Source organism: Felis catus, chromosome X (assembly GCF_018350175.1).
Source record: "Felis catus isolate Fca126 chromosome X, F.catus_Fca126_mat1.0, whole genome shotgun sequence".
In the NCBI taxonomy this organism is placed as follows: Eukaryota; Metazoa; Chordata; class Mammalia; order Carnivora; family Felidae; genus Felis; species Felis catus.
In genome coordinates, this window is record NC_058386.1 from 20852121 (window position 1) to 20875664 (window position 23544).

General features: G+C 40.5%; 1 protein-coding gene across 3 annotated transcripts in view; it reads left to right on the top strand.

Annotated features, from left to right (window-relative positions):
- POLA1 (DNA polymerase alpha 1, catalytic subunit) overlaps positions 1-23544 on the top strand; it is a 302724-nt gene that overhangs the window by 101279 nt on the left and 177901 nt on the right. For all 3 annotated transcript variants that reach the window (XM_006943631.5, XM_019823691.2, XM_045051163.1), the window contains exons 27-30: positions 14357-14389; positions 15207-15299; positions 16871-17076; positions 19142-19274. In XM_006943631.5, coding sequence (XP_006943693.1) covers positions 14357-14389; positions 15207-15299; positions 16871-17076; positions 19142-19274 — 465 coding nt within the window. The remainder of the gene's footprint in view (positions 1-14356; positions 14390-15206; positions 15300-16870; positions 17077-19141; positions 19275-23544) is intronic.

A 23544-nucleotide genomic window follows, 5' to 3' on the forward strand; every position in this document is an offset into this window, starting at 1 on the left:
TAGTTTGAGATATTTCAGGAGAGATGAGATGTGAAGAAAAGCAATGGCCATATTTAGAAAGCTGCCTCAAACCCAAGAGTATCTATTGAAGTAAACTTGATGACAGACTTTTTTCCTCTTCATGAATCATTGTATTCCTATAAAAGCGAAAATTCCTCTTCATCTAAACAAACGGCTTCCACATCTGTTTTCTTGGTTTCTCAAAAGGGTGTCTTCGGCTTGCATTTTTTTTTTAAGTGTTTATCTGTTTAAAATGAAATATCGTCAAAAGCAGTTTATACATCAAAATCCAAGTTGGTCTTCAGCTTCTAAGAATTAGTCAAGAATGATCTGGTGGTAATGGTGGTGGTAAAGGGGGAAAAAGAGAACACATTTTGTATTCTGCATAGGTAAGTTCTCTTTAACCATACTCTTTAAGTTTTGTGGATTTATATTTAATTTTTACATGCTCTCTTGGTTCTGGGGACTGATTAAGTAGGTCACTTTGGCACTGGCAGCACATCCCAATATTTTAATGCTCTGGGCTCAGAGTTCTGAAAATAAGTGTTTTCCAAATTAGTAGCAGGGGAATTCATTTGTTTTAGTCCCATTGACTAAGAACTGACCTATAGTTAGATCTGTTCTTTAATCCCATAATCAGTCCCGCCCCCCCCCCCCCCCCCCCCCGTCATATCACTCAGAGAAACATACACACTCCTGACCAGTTTGTAAACTGCCCTACGCGCTTTTCTGAAGCTCTCGTTCGGTTCGCAGGCTCTTGTGAGTCTGCACACCCCTCAGAGGTTTGGGTTTTATCTTTTTTAATCTTTCGTCTCTTCTTGTGTGACAGGCCACCATGCCCTTGAGCCCATCCTGCCTTTTCAAAATAAAGACCGAGAAGCAGCTGAAGCGGCGGCTCTTGTGCAGCTGCCAGGAATGTGATCTTGATCCGGGCACCCGCGCGCCGGTGGTTTGCGGCTGGTCGCAGCCGTGCCGTTGGCAGTCACAGGGCTTAAGAGGGGGAGAGCAGAGGCGGTTGTCTTTGAGGAAAGGAAGATCTCGTTTTGTGTGTGAAAGCCAAGGAGAAGGGCTGTAGGTCGGCACATGGGGCCCTACTGCCCGGCATAGGGCTCCTGGCCATTGAGCGCCCGGTGGAATTTCTGGGCTCCGATCGAGGCGGTTTTCTTTCAGGAGTTTGTGCGAGCCTCCTTCCGCCCTCTGGCCTACAGCTGTCTGTTCTGTCACAACAGTAGCTTGTCAAGGTCAAAGGTACATGAGAACCGTGAGACATTTGATGTTATCAAAACCAAATTAGCAACCAAGGCAATTAATTTAATCACTTATGACTTAGTTTCTCTCAGAGAGTGTGAAGAATGTTATTTGGAAACAGAGGAACCCCTCCTCCGTAGCTCTTTTTTTTTTTTTTTTTTTAACTGGACAAGTATGAGTCAGAGCTGCTCACAAATGGCCCCAAACTCTCCGTAAGAGAGGCACAACTCCTTCCCCCTCCCGGATGCAGGAGAGAGGCAAGGAAGGGACAGCTATGCCCCAGCTTGGAGGAGGCTCTTGTGAAGTGAATTGATTGACGGTCAGTCTTCTGTGGAGCCTATCCCCGCCTCAAGGAGGGGAGCCACTGCCTTTGGCTGTTGTGGCTGCTCGAGAAAAGGCAAGGTGCCCCCCTCTTCTTTGACCTTGTTTGGAGGGCTGATACAATTATTTGTATTAGGCGCTAGCCACCTGTTGGGATCGGTCTCGTTAAAGGTCAGCATGTGGTGCCTGGCTGTCTGTGGCAGCCTGCATCACATTTGCCAGTGTCCGCTGGTTCGTGCGACACCTGCCAATTGTGACAGCACGAATGGAGATCTGAGAGCTGAAAGGGAAAGGAAGGTTCTGGAGGAGGAATGAGGAATCGAGGGACCCACGGAGCCCATTTACTGTGGTTTGGGTGCTGGTGTGCCTTGTCTCCCTTTTCCCCTGCTGTCCCTTGGTGAGCTCTGCCCTCTGTTCCGGTGGGTTCTGTCTGCATCCTGACATTGCTATGATTTATTCATTTATGGCATCTCTGTTTCTTATTCATTTATGGCATTGCGTTTCTTGTGGCCAAAACTTCTCACGTCTCCTCCGTTGAGCACCTTACCTTCCGTCTGCCTCCCTGGCATCTTCATTCACGTGTCCACAGGCATAGTGCATTCATCAATTCCAAAACTGCTCTTAAGGTTCTGCTCCCCAGCCCGTTCCCCTTCCCGGATTCCCGGTCTCAGTGAGTGACAGGCACTGTCTCCCCAGTTGTTAAGCCAGGAACGTTGGTACCATACCTGACTCCTCTACCCCTTCCTCATGCCCCAAATCCAGTCAGGTGGTGAGTCCTGTAGATTCCACTTCCTAAATGCCTGCGAGTCTCTCCGTGGCGACAGCTATTATGCTGTGTAAGCTTCGTTACTTCCCCCTGGACGCCACCCCCCCACCCCCGGCTGATACGTATTCTCCACGTGTTTTATAGCCAGAGAGACTTCTTTAACTTGTCAGTATGGTGGTGGCACTCCCCAGTTTAAAGTTGTTAATGTGGCTTACAAGGCCCTTCGCAGTTGGGCCTCTCTCCTGCCTTCTCCCCACTTTCTTGAGCATTCTAGCCTTAGCCATATTTTTATTTGCTTTCTGTTACAAAAAAACCTTAAAATTGTGTAAAGTTTAATGTTGTTTAATCACCATTGAGTTTCTCTTTGTCCTTGGGATCCTCACCAACACTCTTCCCCCATCTTCCTTTGCCTCTTAGGCCCTAATAAGGAGCCCCTATTAAGGGTGTGTGTGTGTGTGTGTGTGTGTGTGTGTGTGTGTGTGTGTTTTCCCAGTCACATATTTGGTTCTCTGCTCCGCTAGATGTTACACGCTAGACAGGGAAGACATTGTATGGGAATCATTTGCTTTTGTGTTCCATTCCACCTAGGACACGAGAAGTACTCGGTAAATACTTGGTAAGTGAATGAATCAGTTCCTTTTTGAGATTGCAAATGATGAGAAAATTACTGTGCTTCCTACAGTTCATATCACATTCTTGAGCCTTGGCCACATTAGAGAGAGGCAGTACAATGACGTCCCCAAGTAAAGGTGCTTTTCTTTTTTTTAAAGTCATAAGGAGCCAGATCTTGTATAGTCTTTGTATTGATCTGTTATCTCCGTCATATTCTGCACCTCCATCCTAAATGACTTCTAAACCTGATACCCGTTGATTTCAGAATTTCTCTGTATTCTTCCTGGAGAAAAATAGAAGCTGATGGGATAGGAGGAAGAGTGATGGGTATATGAGAAAACGTTATTTGATTGATCCTTAAATATATTTATTCTAGAGGCATACCTGAACATGTGTCTGTAACACATGTGTCTCTGGAGAAGTGAACACAGTTATGTTTCCCTAAAACTAGACTATCTGTGAGAAGATTTTTTTCGTTGAAGCGGGAACCCTCCATACTTTAATCATAGGTAGCTCCTAGGATCTGTTTTCTGAACTGCTAATAAACAGGAGGGCAAAGGATAGCATTTGCTAAAATAATAAATAATAGTTTTTTCTAAGAGAGCATATGGCAAGTACAGGCAGTATCGAATCAAAATGTCGTATTTATTTTTGGTACTGAGCTAGGGAGTTGCCCCCCATCCCACGTGTTGGGTTTATAAAGTTCTGCCTCTGACCTTCCCAGAGCAGAGAGTAATGATGAACTGTGCCATGACATCTTGTCACACACCAATCGTAAAAAGGAGCTTTCCAGAAATTAAAAATGCTTCCATGAAAATAAGGACAGTAACACCTTGGCCACCCTCTTAGTAGCTTCAAGTTGTCCGCCAGACCACCACCTAGCTGTTCTGCCAGGGTTGAGCTTTAGGCCAGGTACTAAGTAACGATAAGTGAAAACCTGGTAAATTTTCCATTTGTGGGGGCTGGGAGCACAAAGTTTTCTAGTCACATATTCCCATGACCTCACTTATAACGAAAATGTTGCAGATTCTAGAAAATGCTAATGTCCTTTTTAGCTGTAAGTATTATCTTGATTGCAGTGCTTCAGAATTGCCCAACTTCATTATCTGAGCATAGCCAGCCTGACGCCTTCTTCTCAAATAGACAATTATGATCAATTAAGCACTTTCAGGCCTTATAGAATACTTAATTTTATTAGTCAATTATTTGTGCTTTGAAAGAGTTAATGGTAGCTACCCAAGCCATTATTAGAAATTAGTATGTCCCAAAATAGAAAGGCTATTTCCTTTGTGTATGGCACTGCAGTGGAAAATGCCAAGCATAGTTTTTACTGAGTTAAAGGGTGAGGGAAGGCGGAGTGGGGGAGAAAGTTACATGTAAATCATTTAGCCATTAACCTAATGGGTGGATTTATAAATCCTATTACTATAAGCCCTTTTCATTTCCACTGAGGCCTGGTGCATGCTTGATCCCACTAATGTAAAATTCATTCCGTCTAAGTGATTACTGAAGTAAGACACTTTGAGTCAATTTTAATCAGGGTGTGTGAAACTTGCCTGAGCGCCGATGTTCACTAAAGCGCGGACATAGTTTGGCCGTGTCTTAATTAGCCTCCCAGATGAGTTATGTGAGGAGTCAATCAGGGAACCAAATCTGAGCCTTTTGACGTGTCCGTGTTTTCTTGTGAGGGAAATAACACTGGTAGGGGCTGAAAATACCCAGCTCCAAAGCGGGAGGCAAAGACCTTTGTGTAGGGGTGTTTCTAGTCTCATGGACATTATGTGAATTCTGAGAAATCTGAAAGCTCGACTCTTCCAGCTAATTGGAGCATCTTCAGCGGTACTTAAATTTAAATGAATCACAGTTTCAAATCTGATGGAATGTGGACCCTCTTCCTAGAAAAACGCATGTAAGCACACATTCAAATTTTTCCTTATGGTTTCAAGAATGTTCACATTTCTTGACCTTAGGTTAATATCTCCTGCTCCAAGTTTCAACCTTGGTGTCTTAGGGTTTGGGTATTTTTTGGAGATGTAATATTTAAGAGTGTAGGCTCACACTTGAACTCTTGTGTCAGTGAGTAGATTTAGCTCAAGTGTGCTTTAAAGCCAGCTCTGCACACTCTCCAGGGTCCTGTGTCAGAGATAATCCCAAGTATGGCAGTAATGCACAGAAGTTCAAGTGAAGCCTAGGGGACATGAGTTTCTGAACTGGATGGAGGTTGGTGTGGAGGAGGAACAGAGAGTAAGAATGTTGTGAAAGGAAGTTTTATTTAAAGGTGAAAACAGTTTTTTAAAAGTCAAACTTTTTTTTTTTTTTTTTTAAGTCCACAAGAGGAATAAATCTTTCAGGGCAAGAAATGAGAAGAGAAGGGAGAAGTTCACTTTCCATTTCACACAGTGCCACAGACCATAGTATTTTAAGTTTTTTAAGTCAATATTAGAGCCTTGACACATTTTAGGGCAGTAATCGAGAGATACTCATAAATATTATGAATATATGTGTTAGGGAGGAGAAACCTTTCAGAAAGCTTTGTTTATTCAGTGTGTTTTATATTCTTTACACATGAGCTATCGGAACGTCTAGGTTGTAAATTATGGATTTAAAAGAAAATCAGTTTATCTGGAAAGAGTTGTGTAGGAGAGTTACACTTTTAGTCAAGCTTATATTTAATGGGGCTTTATCATTGGGGTAGAAATTCATTTCTCATGAGTGAATATTTGTTTATCTAACATGCATTGTGCTTGAAGGTGGGGTTAAAACGGATTCACTTTTCACTTCTTGGACGGAAAGAGCTAGCTTTTAAACAATTTCTTAAAGTTTGTTTGTTTGTTTGTTTGTTTAGAGAGTGCACAAGGAGGGCAGGGGCAGAGAGAGAATCCCAAGTAGGCTCCTCTGTCAGCACAGAGCCCAACACTGGGCTGGAACCTATGAACTGTGAGATCATGACCTGTGCCGATACCTAGAGCTACACGCTCAGCCAACTTGAGCCACCCAGGAGCCCCTGAAAGAGCTAGCTTTTATAATATTTTGTAATGTTTATTCAATTTTGAGAGAGAGAGAGAGAGAGAGAGAGAGAGAGAGAGAGAGAGAGAGAGAGAGAGAGAGAGCGCCAGCACGAGTAGGGTAGGGGCAGAGAGAGAAAGAGGGAGAGACAGAATCTGAAGCAGGCTCCAGGCTCTGAGCTGTCAGCACGGAACCTGATGCGCGGCTCGAAACCGAAGACCGTGATATCATAACCTGAGCCAAAGTTGGCTGCTTAACCATCTGAGCCATGCAAGCACCCCAAAAGAGTTAGCTTTTAAATGCATACTGTGTATGGGTTTAATTGCCACTTACTGCAACTACCTTTAGGGTCCATTTGTTGTGGAGATGGATTTATCAGTTCATTGCTTTGCTCTTCTCATGTTAGACCACCTGGGTTTGCCTCCTTTTATTAGAACATAAAAGATAAATGTTTATTGCATCCCTGTGCCAGGCATTGTGTTAGGTTTAATCGCTAAGACATGATCTCTGTTTATAATTTGCTTATAGTGTCTTACTTCCCTTTGTATTAGAGCAGTGTGCTCTGGGTATACACAGAGGACTTTGAGGGCTAAATTGGACTAATAATGTACTCCTTAATTTCATTTAGTTGGGGAGGCCAGAGAGGCTTCTCTGATGGTGTGAAGTTCCTTGTAAAATAAGTAGACATTTAAGTGATAATAATACCTAATGTTTATAAGCACTTATGTACCAGGAACTGTAGAAAATAGTTTACATATGTTACATTTAATGTTCACAGTAGCCATCTTGTAGGGAAGCTGTGGTTATCATCTCCATTTTACAGTCAAGAGTTGGAGGCACAGAGAGGTTATATTGTGTGCCTGAGGTCACACAGCTTTTAAGCAGTGCTGTTAGGTTTTGAACTTATAAGTAGCCTGTATCAGTCAGCATTCTGCAGAGAAACAGAATCATTTTGGTGGGGGGGGAGGGTTGTGGAGGGTGTGGGAGGGGAGAGTGATTGATTGATTAATTGAATGATTGATTTTAAGGAATTGGCTCATGTGATTGTAGGGGATGGCAAGACTGAACTCTCAGGGCAGGTGAGCAGGCTGGAAACCCAAACACACAGCACCTGAGTTGATGTTTCGGCTTCAGTCTGAAATCTGCAGCTTCTTCAGGGGACTTTGTTCTTTATTCTCTTAAGGCCTTGAAATTGATTGGGTGAGGTCCACCCACGTTATGGTGGGGGGTAATCTGCTTACTCAAGGTCTGCTGATTTAAATATTGGTCTCATGTAAAAACAAAACAAAAAAACAAAAACAAGAAAGCCTTCTAGACTTATGTTTGACCACATAACTGATTATCACTGGCCTAGCCAAGTTGACACATAAAATTAACCATTACACAGCCTAACTTCTGAACCCACACTTTGGACCAGTGTGGAGAAACAGCATGTGAAAAGCACAGAAGCAAGAAAAGAGCATGGCTCGTCCATGGAACTCAAAATATTTCAGGAAGGTTGAGTTGAAGTATGCATGTGGGAAGCATTCGAAGATGAGGTCAGCTTCAAGTACATCATGAGTCTTGGGTCAAGCTAAGGGATTTGAATTTCATCGCAAAGAGTGCATTTGAAAAAGAACACCGGAAAAGTGTGAAGAATGAATTGAAAGGTCGTGAAGCTGGAGACAAGGTAGTCTGAGTGGTGAGGGCCAGAAGGAGGGAGAGCACATTGGCAGGAAGCCACCCTGGAAAGACAGAGTCTTATGTGAGACTTGTTAGTTCGTTGGATTAGAAAGGAAGTCAGCCCTTTGTTTCAGTTCGAGGCTCTTGGAGGGGCCATTTCTCGTGTTTGGAGCTGGGGAGGGTTTGGAGAAGATGGATGCAGTTTAGGAATGAATGCTTGTGGGACAGACGGTGGAAAATGGGCTTGGAGAGAGAAAGTGTTACTCAACCAGGGGCATTTTTGTCCCCCAGGAGACATTTGGCAATATCTGGAGATAATTTTGACTGTCACAGCTGGAGAGAGAGAGAGCACTTGGGCGCGCGCATGCATGCTACTTACATCTAGTGGGTAGAGGCCGGGGACAGCCCCCCGTGACAAAATGTTCTCCAGCCTAAAATGTCAATCAGTAGTGCTGAGGTTGAGAAACCCTGATGTATATATGTGTATGTGTGTGTATTCTTCTGAGCAAGAGGGGGAGATATCAGCAGAGGGTGTCAAATGTTTTATATTTTGTACATATACCCACCCAGTTGTGCTAAGTGCATAAAGCTATATGCAGAGAACTTGTCAGAACCTGTATATTTCTAGTTATTTTACAACCACATAGCCTTCAAAAGTAACCTAGGATATGATATATTCTTGTAATGCTGATGGTCTTTGTTGGACATATTAGTGCCTCCTTTCCCAATACTAAAGAAATGAATATGGGGGTGCCTGGGTGGCTCAGTCGGCTGAGCGTCTCACTTCGGCTCAGGTCATGATCTTACACTCCGTGAGTTTGAGCCCTGCATTGGGCTCTGTGCTGACAGCTCGGAGCCTGGAGCCTGCTTCAGATGCTGTGTCTCCCTCTCTCTCTGCCCCTCCCCTGCTCATGCTCTGTCTCTGTCTCTGTCTCAAAAATAAATTAAAAAAAAAAAAAAAACACTAAAAAAAATTAAAAAAAAAAAAGGACTGAATATGGTTGAAAGACAAAACAACCAGATAGAAGGAAGAGGTATTTTTACATGTCAAACTTGGATTCTAGATTTTTACATCTGGGAGGAATCCCAGCCTCTTCATTTTAGAAATGAGGAATCTAAGATCTAGAGAGAAGACTCAGATTGTTTCTAAATCACTTAGCTACTAATTGGCAGTTTAGACCAGTACTCACATTTCAGACCCCCAACTTTTTTTTGAGAGAGAGAGAGAGAGCGCAAGTAGGAAAGGGGCAAAGAAAGAGAGGGAGAGAGAGAACCCCAAGCACCGCTAGTGCAGAGCCTGATGTGCGGCTCGAACTCACGAGTCGCAAGATCATGACCTGAGCTGAAGTCGGACCCTTAACCAGCTGAGCCCCCCAGGTGCTCCAACCGCGAACTTTTTTCTAAACTTGTTTTTGTATAATGTTTTATCTTTGCTAACCACGTTTTCAGCACAGATTTCTTATTCCCATCTACCTCAGGGACCTGGGTGGTAGTTTTAATCCCAGTTTCACAGAAGGTAAAACTCCAGTTTTAAGGTAATAAGGAAGGAACCCAGTGTGACAGGAATGTTAAGTGGTGAAGACAGAAGGTAGGGTGCTTATTAAATCCATAGCCTATGCTCCTTGAACATCTTATAGAGAAGACACACATCTAGGAATAACAGGTAAAAGGAAAATAAGAAAAAGACAGTCAAATATAATGAGGATGAAATACATGTTTGCCAAGTGGGAGAACTGAGTATCACAGAGTCCTGCTTGGAAACTGCTGAAATTGGGACTAGGAAAGCTTACATAATGGTTGGATTACCACATATCATAATATTTATATTTCTTCTACTCTTCTCTTCCCTATCCTTCAAAACCATTCATTTTGCTACCCCTCTTATGCTAATGTATTTTTTTAAAAAGCCTTTCCAGTTTATTTCTAATTTTATGTCATCAGTAACAGAAGAATCCTAAAGCCACTGAGATTTCAGTTGTCATTCTCTTCATGCATTATTTGTTTAGGATTTGACCTTTCCCAACATTTTCTTAACTTGTAAGATTTCTGTTGAGCGTCTGCAGCGTCGACCATCATCTGTCATCAAAGTGGGTTTCTTGTTAGTAGATATCACTGTGATGGACCTGTGCTTTTGGAAAAGGAGCTTGAAACTTTGTTTTTAACTGTGGAAAAGTGGTGTTTTCTTGCTCCTCTGTAGCATTAATAAGCACAGTGTTAGTCTGTAATAGCATCTGAAACCATTTTGTAACCTTTAAATGCATTGCCAGACACACGTGTTCCGTCCTGGCAGAAAGTAAGGAGCCCAGCTTTATCCTGACCCTGTTAGGGGAACCTGTAAATACACACTTCAGTAGTAGTTGGGCTTAGGGTTGCTGCTGCTGTTAAACCCGGCATCATAAACCTGCTCTTTCTGCTTAGTAAACCACATCGTGGGTGTATTCCTGAATACATTATTTTTTTTGAAAAGTTTTTTAAAATACACTTTACATTTCCTTTTAGTCCCCACCACCCTCCACCAGCCTTCAGAGGCTCAGATTGGGGTTAAAATACTTTTTCGTATTATTTTAATTATTGCTCTCCCCACCCCCAGCCCCACTCCTTTCCTGTTTCCCCCTCCTCTTTTCCCCTAACGGCACTGTTCTGCAAAGCCTGCAATGATTGATATGATGGCAGTGCTGTCATTCTTTTTAACCAAAAAAAAGTCATTTTTGTTCTAGTTATTTTAATAGAGTCCCATTAAAGATGTATTGCTGACTGAAATATCGGCATGAAGGGCTCTCACTGAGCTGAGCCCAGGAATTAAGAAGTCAGGAAATCGGCTGCTGCATTGCAAGAGAGCCTTGTGTGACACCGAATCTCCTGATTGGGGAGATCATTACTGCTATTATGACTCGACTTGCGTAGGAATTTTAAATTCCATCTGAATGTCAGTAATAACCCTCTTAGCAAATTATCCTGAATAAAATCACGAAGGCATTTTATATAATAGGTGTTGAATTACTGGATAGATTTGCTAATTAAATACTCTTTGTTCTGCTGCAGTTGACATTACAGGGTAAGATCTTGAACAATTATTCTCAACAGCTGTACTTTGTTAAGGGAAAAATTAACCACAAAGTTTATTTTTTTACACTTGAAGTTGGCAGATTTTTGAAATGTGCTTGAAAAAATTCCATCATCCAATTGGTAATGAGTAGATAAATATGCAGGTGTTGCTGTGAAATCAGATAACTGCAGACTGCCTTATTAATGAATTTAGCAAGCCTTTATAGCCCTGTTTCCTAGCTGTTGGCACTTAGAAAATGATTTTCTGTCAGAACGGGGAGCTTTAATATTAGGCTTGTCAATTTGAAGTGAACTTACAAACGGACATCTTGTAATCACTGTACCTTGTGTCCAGTAGACTTTTCTTGATACTTGTGGCTTCTTTTAGAAATGAATTTCCTTAATGGGGGAAATACCCGTGATGTATATAAATTTTTGACTGTTGGCTTCCCGAACATTCATGTGGTATGGGCTTTTTAACAAGGCAATGAAACATGCTGAAAAGAAAATGAGACGTAAGGTCCTGTTTCTAGATCAAGCTGTTGCCTATTTCTGTTACTTTGGGTAAGATGGTAGAGCCTAATTTTACTCAACTGTAAAATGGGATTAATAATACTGCCCACTCCTTAGGATTAGTCATTCAGCATTTTACAAATATTCATTAATAGCCACTGTGCACCAGGACCTCTGCTAGATACTAAGAGTTTGGTAGCCCACAGGGCACCTAACAGCTGAGCCCTCCCAGTGAACAGTGTGAATCAAGGGTGGCTTTCTGGTCATCCTCGTTAGCGCTTGGGCAAGCATAAGTCTGGACAGGGCACTTTGGTACCCACCACCCAGAAGTGCTTAGTGAAGAAGCATGAAAAGTCAGGCTCAGCCTGGTTCAGGTCTCCTATTGAATGGACTGAAGAGTTGATGAGCTGTGGTTAAGGACCTGGAGCCTAAGATGGAGCTCAGGTCCACTGAAAAGCTACTGTTGAGGTCCCTTGGAAAGATGGTGATAAAACTACCCTCAGAAATTGGTGTAACGTCGGTTGAGAGCTATTTGGCTATCTTTATAAAAAACTTGAACCGATATAACCTTTGACCCAGTAAGTCTTATAGGAGTTTATCTTGTTACTGGCAGGTTACATGTGTATAAGGATTATTTGTTGAAGTGTGGTTATACAGGTAAAGATCAGAAACAACCTACGTGTTTATTACTAGAGCACTAGTTAAATCATCGATTGACACTGTATAGTTGTTAAAAAAGAATAAGGCAGGTCTTTATGTGTAGATGAATAATCTCTAAGATAAAGTATTAGGGTGAAAACAAAGCAGTTACGGTATAGTCTTTATATTTGGCTTCGTTTTCTTTTTTTTTTCTTTTTTATTTTTTTACGCTTATTTATTTTTGAGAGAGGGAGAGAGACAAAGCATGAGTGGGGGAGGGACAGAGAAAGAGGGAGACACAGAATCGGAAGCAGGCTCCAGGCTCTGAGCGCTCAGCTCAGAGCCCGACGCGGGGCTTGAACTCACAGACTGTGAGATCATGACCTGAGCCGAAGTCGGACGCCTAACCGAGGGAGCCACCCAGGCGCCCCTTTTGCTTAGTTTTCTACCATTTTTTGTACAAAAGATCCAACAAGAGGTTTCTGCCACCAAAGAGAAAATTGTTTTGGTAGCAGCCCTCAGATTGTGCTTGGAAATGGTTGTGAGTTGGTGGCAGGAGAGAATAGAGGCGGTTGATGGAGGGTGAAGGTTGCCACTACACGTTGAAGGTACGCTCAAGGACAACATAGTAGGTTTCGTTCATGGTGTGAAAGAAGAGTAGAGGAAATTGCTTACCACTTACGTGGAGTTTCAGTGAAAGGTTGACGGATGGTGTCTGTGGTATTTTTACTTAGGTACTGGTTACCTTATAGAGCTGTCCATTGTGATGAGGAAGGCTAAGCTTAGTGTGGTGGGAGGGGCGGAGGGTGAAGAGAACTTGTGATGAGCAGTTCTGTCCTCACGATGATTAAGTTGGTTGATCTCGTTATTGCCCTCTTCCCAAAGGAATTGTCATATATTCTCCCACAATGCATTTCTCTGCAATTTAAATGTTTAAAAAAGAAGGTGAAGTGGAGGAGTGTGAATGTTTTTTAGGAGTTAACTGAATTTCAGAAAAGTAATTGGGATTACTATGAGAACTGTCAGTCAACTAGCACACAGTTTTTTGAGTACCTGTTACATGTGAAGCCTGGAGTTAGGCACACACATGTGCTCTGGCCTCCAGGAGCTTGTGGACTAGTTAGGGAGGGGACAAACTGTCAACTAAAAACTTTTCAGAAGGGCATTATCATGATTATCTTAGGCCAGTGGTCCTTAGCCTGGCCTGCAACATAAATACCTGAAGAGCTTTTTCCAGAACATTATGAGGGCCAGGTATTGGTGTTTGTCTGTTTGTTTTTATGGCTTCCCAGGTGATTCCACCGTACAGCCAGTGGGACGCCCGGGTGACTCAGTCAGTTAAGGGTCCGACTTCAGGTCAGGTCATGGTCTCATGTTTTGTGAGTTCGAGCCCCAGGTTGAGCTCTGTGGTGACAGTGTGGAGCCTGCTGGGGATTCTCTCTCTTCCTCTCTCTTTGCTTCTCCCCCGTTTGCTCTCTCAAACATAAATAAACGTTTAAAAAAAGAAAACCTTGATTAGCCTGATCCATATTCACCACCACCCACCACCCCCAGGACAGAGGAAGGGCTTTCTTCCCTAAGAACAAAGGACAGTGAATGCCTGAGCAAAATTAGACTGTAATAAAGGGGAGGAAGCAGTGGAAATGGAAAGTCAGGGGTAGATGTGAAAGATAATTGTAAGTTCAGGGTTTATAGGGCTCTGTAATACATGTTTCCAGTTTGCAGCTATATGGGCCAATGGACAGAACTATCTACAGATATTATGTAGATGTTTGTCTTTATTCATTGAATACTTACTGAGCCCTGCCTCTGGCCTGGGCACTGTGCTAACTCCAGAGAATATGTAAAGGTCTACTCTCTGTCTTTAAGAAATTTACAATCGAGAGAAGAAATTTAAATCTACTGTGTATATATCTTTTTCACTTTTTTTTTTCATTTTGTAAGGTTATTTATTTATTTTGAGAGTGAGAGAGAGCATGATTAGAGGAGGGGCAGATAGAGAATCCCAAGCAAGCTCCATGCCTCCAGTGCAGAGCCCAACAGGGGGCTTGATCTCACAACCGTGAGATCATGACCCAAGCAAAAATCAAGAGTCTGGATGCTTAACCAACTGAGCCACCCAGGCTCCCCCCCTTTTTTTCCACTAATTTTTAACATTCTGGGTAAGAATTGCCAGATTTGAAATGCTCTGTGAAGCTTTTTTTTTTTAAGCCACATAGTTATATTTAAATATTAATAATGAGAATTAGTTTACCTCTTTGCCTTATCATAATGGGATGTTTTTATTACACGTGTTTATTAAAGATAGAACTTAAGTAGATTTTTACAGTAGATCTACTTACATATCTCTGGCTGTGAATCAGCATAGAGGCCACCTTACTTTTAGATTGTGTTGATATTACTGTTATTTTGAGGGTTGTGGTTGGAAAACCATCAAGAGCTTTAAAATGTATGACCAGTCATTGGGATATTTATCTCTGTGTACTTATGTTTATGGTTTTGTAACTATGTTATGTACTAATCTTGACTTTTTATTTCATTTAGATTTTGATGCATACAAAAGAGATGGTGCAGAAGGTAATGCTGAGCATTTTCATCATACAATGACTCTTAAATATCATACCTGGTGACGTTTTTGTATTCAAGGAAAATTGTAACCCAAACAGACTGGAAATGGCTTCTTAGGATGCCTAGTTTACGTTTATAATCCCTGCTAATGGATTATAGCTTTTTTCTTTTACTAACACTGATATGATCTAGGCGCTGCTTGAAGCCTATATGTGAGTGTTTCAAGCAAATTAGTAACAGTGCTAATTAGAGTTTACTTCCAGGCCTTTATACTGTATGTGCTGTAGTGTTGTTTGTTATGATTGATTTTTTTTTGGCAGTCTTCGTATTCTCCTAAATACTGTTTGAAACTGTTACAAATTTCATATGGATTTGTGCCCCTGCATTTTAAAAACCCATTATGTTTCTGCTTTATAAATTGCGGTGACCACTAAGCTCATGATACAGTGGATAGATATAGACACCCCCCTTCCTAGTCTCTTATCCTCCTTTATATTATTCAGTTCCACAGTTTGTTTCAGTTGAAACTAGACATTTCCCCTGCCACTCTACTGTCTGTTTTAAGAAAATTAGGTAGACTTTCTTAATGTGATAGTGGCTTTCCTTTCTAGTTTATTGGTTTATGGGTTTATTGGTTTATTGATTGTACTCAATATGGACAAGATATGGACAATATGGACATATTGACAATATGGACAAGAATAAACATAAGCTTTTGAAAAATCAGTGGAACGTGTAATTTCTGTAGTATGGGTAATCTTGAGTTTTGTTTATGCTGATCACTCTGTTTTTGTTGTTAACTTTTATAATTTTTGCTTTTTATTAGATGAATCTTGAAGTTATTTATGGAGATACAGATTCAATTATGATAAACACCAATAGCACCAATCTGGAAGAAGTGTATAAATTGGGAAACAAGGTGATGTAATTTGATGAAATTATCTGTTTTACCTACTTTAGTGAATTCTCTTTTAACATGGAACATGTATATGTACACATGTGCTTCAGAAAATAATAAATGTAGTGCTTCTCAGCTCCTCATCTTATTTTTCTTAGCTTCTAATCCAGTTGTTTGTATTAAGGGTAAAATTCAAAGGAGGGTGTTTTTTCCTTAAATGATAAATACATTTTTGCTTTGAAGAGAGTCTGAGATGTTTTCATCTTGTTTCTAAGGCTGGTGGCTGTGGTGTTCTTGTCACACCTTCGTGATGTTGGGCTTAGGCCTGGCTACAGTGATATCTCTGGGTCTTGCAAGAGGGAGGCACACTGCTTCACACCCTATGTCTACTTTCTGATAAAAGAAGAAAGCAAAAAAAAAGTTTTTAATGTAAATTTAAAATATGGTCGTGTTTATACTTATCGCATTATCATGCATGAGGAGAAACATCTCTAATAGCGTTCAGGTGGATTTTATACACTGACAGATATGGAGAAATACCTGCCTACATACATACATACATGTACACACGTTATAATTTTTACAGGAGTACTTAAAATATATTTGAAAAGGCAAGTGGACGTTTGAAAGTAATCATTTGTTGCCCCCTTATTGCAGTCAAGGTTTCTTGAGTACTTGCTATGTTAAGATATTGTCCCAGTAACCTAGAACTAAGATATCATCTTCCAGAGTAAGAACTTCCTGCCTTTCTCCATTAATATGTGTGAAGTTTGGCCTATAGCATTCATCTGAGAGCAAGCGACACGTACTGTCCTCATGTTGCACTTCAAAAAGCTGTGTATTTTCCCTGGGTGATTGGCTGTGCCTTGATCCTGTCAATAAAGAGCAGGTCATGTTTTGTTTAACATACAGGTACGAGGAGATCTTAGACATTATTTTCATAGTCAAAAGTTTTACTTGTTTCTGGCCACGTATCTACTTGTTAAACTATCTAATCTTTCTAATTTAGTAGTTTGAAGGTAAGTAAGAATGAATTTATTTTTTATTTTTTATTATCTTTCTTCATGTTTATTTAGTTTTGAGAGAGAGAGACAAAGCATGAGCGGGGGAGGGGCAGAGAGAGAGAGAGAGGGAGACACGGAATCCGAAGTGGGCTCCAGGCTCTGAGCTGTCAGCACAGAGCCTGACACGGGGCTCGAATCCACGGACCGTGAAATCATATGAGCCGAAGTCGAATGCTTAACCGACTGAGCCACTGAAGCACCTCTGACTTTCGTTTTTAGATTCAAGAAGACTATTTCATAATTTTCATAAATTTCCTGCGGCAGACCCAGCTAATTCTGTCCTTTGGTTGAGTGGGATGATATATTTATGTTATGGTGTATTTTTTTTAATCTGTTTTTGTCCCTGTGCTCTTTGAATGGTTTTGCATCATACTCAACATAATACTGTGTTCTGTATCACCTGAGTAAATGCATTCTAATCTTGTGTGCATTCAAGTTCTGTTTAGATTAACTCTTGGGAATTTGTAGCATGTTCATCTCCCTAGTGGATGTTTGAGAAGCTAGTATTAATGGTCGAAATTTTCACAGGTAAAAAGTGAAGTGAATAAGTTGTACAGATTGCTTGAAATAGACATCGATGGTGTTTTCAAGTCTCTGCTACTGCTGAAGAAAAAGAAATACGCCGCTCTGGTTGTTGAGCCAACGTCGGATGGGAATTACATCACCAAACAGGAGCTAAAAGGATTAGATATAGTTAGAAGAGATTGGTGTGATCTTGCTAAAGAAACTGGAAAGTGAGTTCGGCTTTCATGTGTGCTTTTGTTGTTTGTCTTTAAAAACTTCACATAGTGATGACACGGACAAGATGTATGATTCTGCCAAGCGCAAGGACCCAACTTCTTTTTTACGTATTAATGCTCCTCACTTATTGGGAGTGGAATTTTCCAGGTAGATGAAAACTTAGAAGAAGCCAAATTCACTCAGTGAGAGGTACTTGCTGTAAGATACATCTTAGGAGTTGTGACTCATGATGAGGGTAAACCTTCACATATTAGCTCCCTGCAGAGTTGGTTTCATTGGTGTTGGCTTGTCTCTGTTTTGTTTTGCTTTCCTATTCTTACTAGAAAGTGCCTTGTGCTGTGTTCCTGAATCATCATAGAACCTCTTTAGGAGGTCTTTAGGAGGAACATAGTTGTTAAGGTGTCCCCATGTTTTGACTTAAATATTCTGGGCTTCAAAGTGCACCATGGAGTGAGACTTTGTTCCCAACTGTATCTTTTGTGTATAAAGATTCTTAGGAATATCTAGAAAAAAATTCCTATCAGGTTAATTTAAGAGCTGGGTCTCAAATACCCTACGTACCTCAGAAATAATAAATGTCATGGCTGACCCCCTAGCTTTGCATCTGAGACTGGAAATGGTGATACTAAGGCCTGTTTTTCTTTTTTTTTTGAGAGAGAGAGAGAGCGAGAGCGTGCGCATACATGAACGAAGAGGGGCAGAGGGAGAGGGAGAGAGAGACTCTTAAGCAGGTTCCATGCCAAGCACAGAGCCTGACATGGAGCTTGATTTCATAACCATGAGACCATGACCTGAGCCAAAATCATGAGTCAGACGTTTAACCAAGTGAGCCACCCAGGCTCCCCAAGACCTCTTTTTTTTTTTTTTAAAGAGTCACATTAATTTATAAAGCACCCATTTAAAAAAACCTGTATCTATATGTATTTAATGTACCATCTTTCTAGATATTCCTGTTTTGTGAACCTGCCCAATTCTGAAAATAGAACTTTTTACTTTAAAGCAAAATTTTAAATTAATCTTAATATTGCTGAATATTCACACTTTTTACTTGTTTTCCAGTCTCCCTCTTGCTTTCCACATTGGGAGATTGAGCAGTTGTTGCTTCTGCAAAACCACTCTTGATTAGGCAAAGTTGATCATCGGAGTATAGGTCACTGTTAGCCTTTTATGAAATGAAGTTTGAAATGCTTCATTGCCCCCAAATGTACCCAAAGATGAAACTACTTTGTATAGAATGTCGATTAGAGTGTTCTCTTCAGCTTTGTGTTTTCTAAGAAAAGATGCATCATAATAGAAGTAAATTTCTCTGAGTTAGAAATGTATTAGTAATTAAAGCTATACAAATGTTTTTGTCAGGGTTCTTTTTCTGACAAATTATAATGCAGCTGTCAAAGCCTTGCTCTGCATTTTCTCAGAAATGGATAAAATATTGGCTTCCTTACTCCTTTTCTTTTTCTTTTTTCCCTTTTTTTTTTTTGAGGGGGTCTGGTAGAATAATAGGAAGTTTTTCAGCGATAGCATAAGGTTGGGGAACACTGAGCAATATAATGAAGCCAAAGAAAGAAAAGTTTGAAATCTTTGGTTTTTTAAAAAATTTTGTGTAAAGAGCAACATATTTCTGCTTACCCAGTTAATGGTCATCTCAGCTTGGTGATACCAGAAATAATATCTTGCTACTTTATGGGGAAAGTCCAATTTTTTCTTTTAAAATTTTAGCCTGTGAGCAGAATATAACTGCTTGTGAATTTTGTAGCTGCATAAATGCACTTGTGGATGGAACACATACCTTTCTCAGTGCACATTTTGTGTGAAGCATTAGCTGCTAAATGAAAAAGGGTCTGTATGTTTAAGGGCAAACCTGACGTTCCAAGGTTGGTAAACCTTTCGGAGAGTTCATGTAAAAAAACAAATAGTAACCGCCTTTTGGACATTAACGCTCATGTTAGCTTTTAGTACAGCTCTTGTCCACATGTAAATCTAATGGCATTTATCTTCCTTTTCTCTCCTTTATTAATAAAGTATAATATTAAAAAAATGAATCCTTCTCTTTTTTTGCAGCTTTGTCCTTGGTCAGATTCTTTCTGATCAAAGCCGAGACACTATAGTGGAAAACATTCAGAAGAGGTTAATAGAAATTGGAGAGAATGTGCTAAATGGCAGTGTCCCAGTGAGCCAGTTTGAAATTAACAAGGTAAATGTAGCATTTATTGCTGAGCCCAGCTGCTGCCATGTGTTTTTCGCCTCCTTCAGATAGTTGAAGAACCACCTCATCCTTGCAATCGAAATAAATTCTAGCTGGTGATGAAAGCCGCTTAACAACTATCTCCCCAATGGAGCATTAGCATACCGCTTCCTCTTCCAGCTGCTGGCACTGCCCTGTCTCCATCTTTTACTTGGTGGAAGCCTTGTTTCCAGAGATTGTGTGGCGTGACCTAGTTGATGTTTAGGGAACTAACGAGTATTACCTTCTCCATGGTCCTCGTTCTCATCTATACTTGTTTGCAGAGGACAGCCTGTAAGCTTAGAGACAGAGACAAGAGTGTGTGTGTATGTGTGACTTTCACAGAAGGGGATCCTTAGAGGTATTGTAATGAGAGGGCTTTTGTGGGACATAGTTATTTAGAATTAAGATGGCGATAGCATTTTTTGTATAGCCAGAGCACTTGTGCTTTTATTTTCTTTTTAAACTATGTAATTTAGACTCTGTGGACAGTTTGAGTTGTTGAAAATAGGGAATATTTTTTTCTTACCTAATTTGAAAAATAAAACCTTGGTTTCCAAAGTGCTGTGTAATATAAGATGTTAGTTTGCAGATCTCCTTTTTTCCCTCCATTTGAAGAGTACCCTTACATATACAGAAGCTAATTCTGCAAATACCATTTTATCCATTCTGTGATAGATTATGTTGTCAGAGCCGATAGAAAAAAAGAATTTTAATGAAAAAGAATTTGATGATGATATAAAATGGAAGAGTTAAGAGTTAAAACTCTAATGATACCTTCATGATACCTTATGTTAAGGTGATGCCTGTCATTTTTGCACATTTTCTTACTCTTGGAAACGTACTTTTACATTGAAGCGATTACAATACATATTATTTGGAAATGTGTTTTTGTTTACATTTTATTTATTTTTGAGAAAGGGAGAGAAAGCACAGGTGGGGGAAGGGCATAGAGAGAGGGAGACACAGAATCGGAAGCAGGCTCCAGGCTCTGAGCTGTCAGCACACAGAGCCTGACATGGGGCTCCAACTCAGAACTGTGAGATCATGACCTGAGCCGAAGTCGGACGCTTAACCACCTGAGCCACCCCAGCACCCCAAGGAAATGTGTTTTTTATTTAACATAAACAGATTTTGCCACATTTCTATGTTGTCTTAAAAATGATCATGTTAATTTTGTATTTCACTGATACATCTTTATTTAAAAATTTTGTCTGATTATTTACATTAGTTTTGATATTATAAATAACCAGATTGAACATCTTTCCTTCTTTATCTTTTTGCTTCTGAATGAATTATATTCTTAGTTTAGGTTCCTTGGCGTGAAATATTTGAGTCAAAAGATAGGACTACCTGGAGCACCTGGGTGGGTCAGTTGGTTGAGCATCTGACTCTTGATTTCGGCTCAGCTCGTGATCCCTGGGGCGTGGGATTGAGCCCTGTATGTCATTCTCTTTGCTGAGCATGGAGCCTGCTTTGGATTCATTCTCTCTCTCTCTCTCTCTCTCTCTCTCTCTCTCTCTCTCTCTCTCTCTCTCTCTCTTCCTCTACCCCTTCCTCTCTGCTTCTGCCTGCTCTCTCTTTCTGAAAATAAAAAAATGCAGGAATATCTGTACAGCTCTTGCCACATTGCTTTGTAAAAGGGTGATAACCAATTGATTAAATAAAATGTGTGTGCCAGTGTCACACAGATTTCCTTGTATTGGTAGTAGTTCATTGGTGATAATATCATTGATAACATTTAAATAAAATAATGCTGTCACTGTGATATGAAAGTGTCTCACTTTTGGATTTAATTTGCATTTGTTGGTTTTTAGAGAAGATGAGTATTTGCTATGCATATCCTTAGGATTAGTATTTATTTTTAGATAAGCCATTTGTTCCTTACACCTTAACTGTGATGTCTTTAATGTCGCAAAAAAAGAGACACTCTTTTATATACAGAAGCACAAACAACTAGAAGTAAATATTAGAAGAGGACATGTGCTTTGGCACTAGCTCTTCACTTTAAGTGATGCCATGTTCACCTGTTGGCATGGCTTTACTTGTGACATCTAAACACTGATTTCCTTTCACATTTTGTTTGGTCTGTCTCAGAAATTTGCGTGAGGAAGAGTTAAAACTGCAGTCTTCCCTTGATCACTTTTTGCATCACTTCCGCAGGTTGTATCCCTGACACTGTCTACCTTCTTAGAAACGTGGGCCTTGTATTCCAAGGAGTTCCCGGCAGGAGTTTGGAAGGCTGAATCCAAACATGACCATATTACAGGCACAATAACACTGAGCACGTGTCCCCTAGGCCATTGCCCCCCCGCTGTCATCTTCTCATATGAACAATGACAGTGTTACTAGTATCCCAAGAAACTGAAGTCATAGGCACACTGGCAGTGTCCAAGTTCTGATGAGCAGTCTATAGTCTTGTGATTTTTAAGTTTTTACTATTGAAATTGTTAAACTTAAAAGTAGAGAGTAGTAGTATGAGTCCCCATGTATCCGTCATTCAGCTGCAATAATTGTCAATTTACAGGGACATTATTATTAACCACAGTAATAGTAATAGTGTGATCAGGACTGTGCATTCATTTTTCTGTGGCAGAACTAAAATTCTAAGTCACTATCTTTATAATCTCCATTTTACTTGACATAGTGGCTGGCAAGTAACAGTTGTCCAGTGAATATTAAAAGAATTTGGTTGCTTTCTTTTTTTTTTAAATTTTTTATCGTTTATTATTGAGAGACAGAGCATGAATATGGGAGGGGCAGAGAGAGGGGGAGACACAGAATCTGAAGCAGACTCCAGGCTCTGAGCTGCCAGCACAGAGCCCGATGCGGGGCTCGAACTCCCAAACTGCGAGATCATGACCTGAGCTGAAGTCGGACACCCAACCGACTGAGCCACAGGCGCCCCTTCAGTTGCTTTCTTAATCTTCCATTCATCAAACATGCACTACCTCTTATAAGTACAATGCTAGATTCGGGAATATAAAATTGAATGAGCAAGGCAAGGTCCATGTTTTCAAGATGGTGATGGTCTGTCAAAGATATATTTACTGTCCCATATTTTTATACCTTTTTAAAAATAAAACGGATTTCTGCAGTGGTGATTCAAGCGCAATCAATTCTTTTTTTTCCTTTGTTTTTTAAATTTTTTTTTTAATTTTTAAAATTATATTTTTTTAATTAACATCCAAATTACTTAGCATATAGTGCAACAGTGGTTTCAGGAGTAGATTCCTTAATGCCCCTTACCCATTGAGCCCATCCCCCCTCCCACAACCCCTCCAGCAACACTCTGTTTGTTCTCCATGTTTAAGAGTCTCTTATGTTTTGTCCACCTCCCTATTTTTATATTATTTTTGCTTCCCTTCCCTTATGTTTATCTGTTCTGTGTCTTTAAGTCCTCATATGAGTGAAGTCGTATATTTGTCTTTCTCTGACTAATTTCGCTTAGCATAATACCCTCTAGTTCCATGCACGTACCGTTGTATATGTATACCACATCTTCTTTATCCATTCATCCGTCGATGGACATTTGGGCTCTTTCCATACTTTGGCTATTGTGGATAGTGCTGCTCTAAACATGGGGGTGCACGTGTCCCTTCGAAACAGCATACCTGTATCCCGTGGATAAATGCCTAGTAGTGCCATTGCTGGGTCGTAGGGTAGTTCTGGTTTTCATTTTTTGAGGAATGTCCACACACTTTTCCAGAGCGGCTGCACCAAGCACAGTAAATTCTGGTGAAAGGCCTATCTGTGTCATAGTTTTTCCTCAGTCTTGTTTACAGCAAGCTATTTATATGTCAGAGGTGATGTGTCTTGATCTCTCTGAATACTTACAATAAACATAAACAAGTTTTAAAGAAAACTTGTGAGCAGTTCACTTTTTATGTTTTACCGCTTTCAAAGGAGAGTGGAGCAGAACAGTCTATGTGACTGGTTGTGGATGATTTTATGACAGGATATCTGTTTATCTGTAGATACCGATATTTTTGTGAACTTGGGAGGGATTGAAAATAGGAGGCTAGCCTTGGGTGGAGGGAGGAGTAAAGTGGTGAGATTTACCTTTGTAGAGATTTTAGCCCTTGTTGTTGAAAGCAACGGAAAAACACTGGGTGTGATTTTCTGAATTACTGCAATCTTAGCTTAAATATATTTTATAAAGTAACACAAAGTACTTCACAGCTGATTTGTATAGCCCTAGCTAACTTGAGCCTCAACCACCAGGAAACATTTTTTTTAA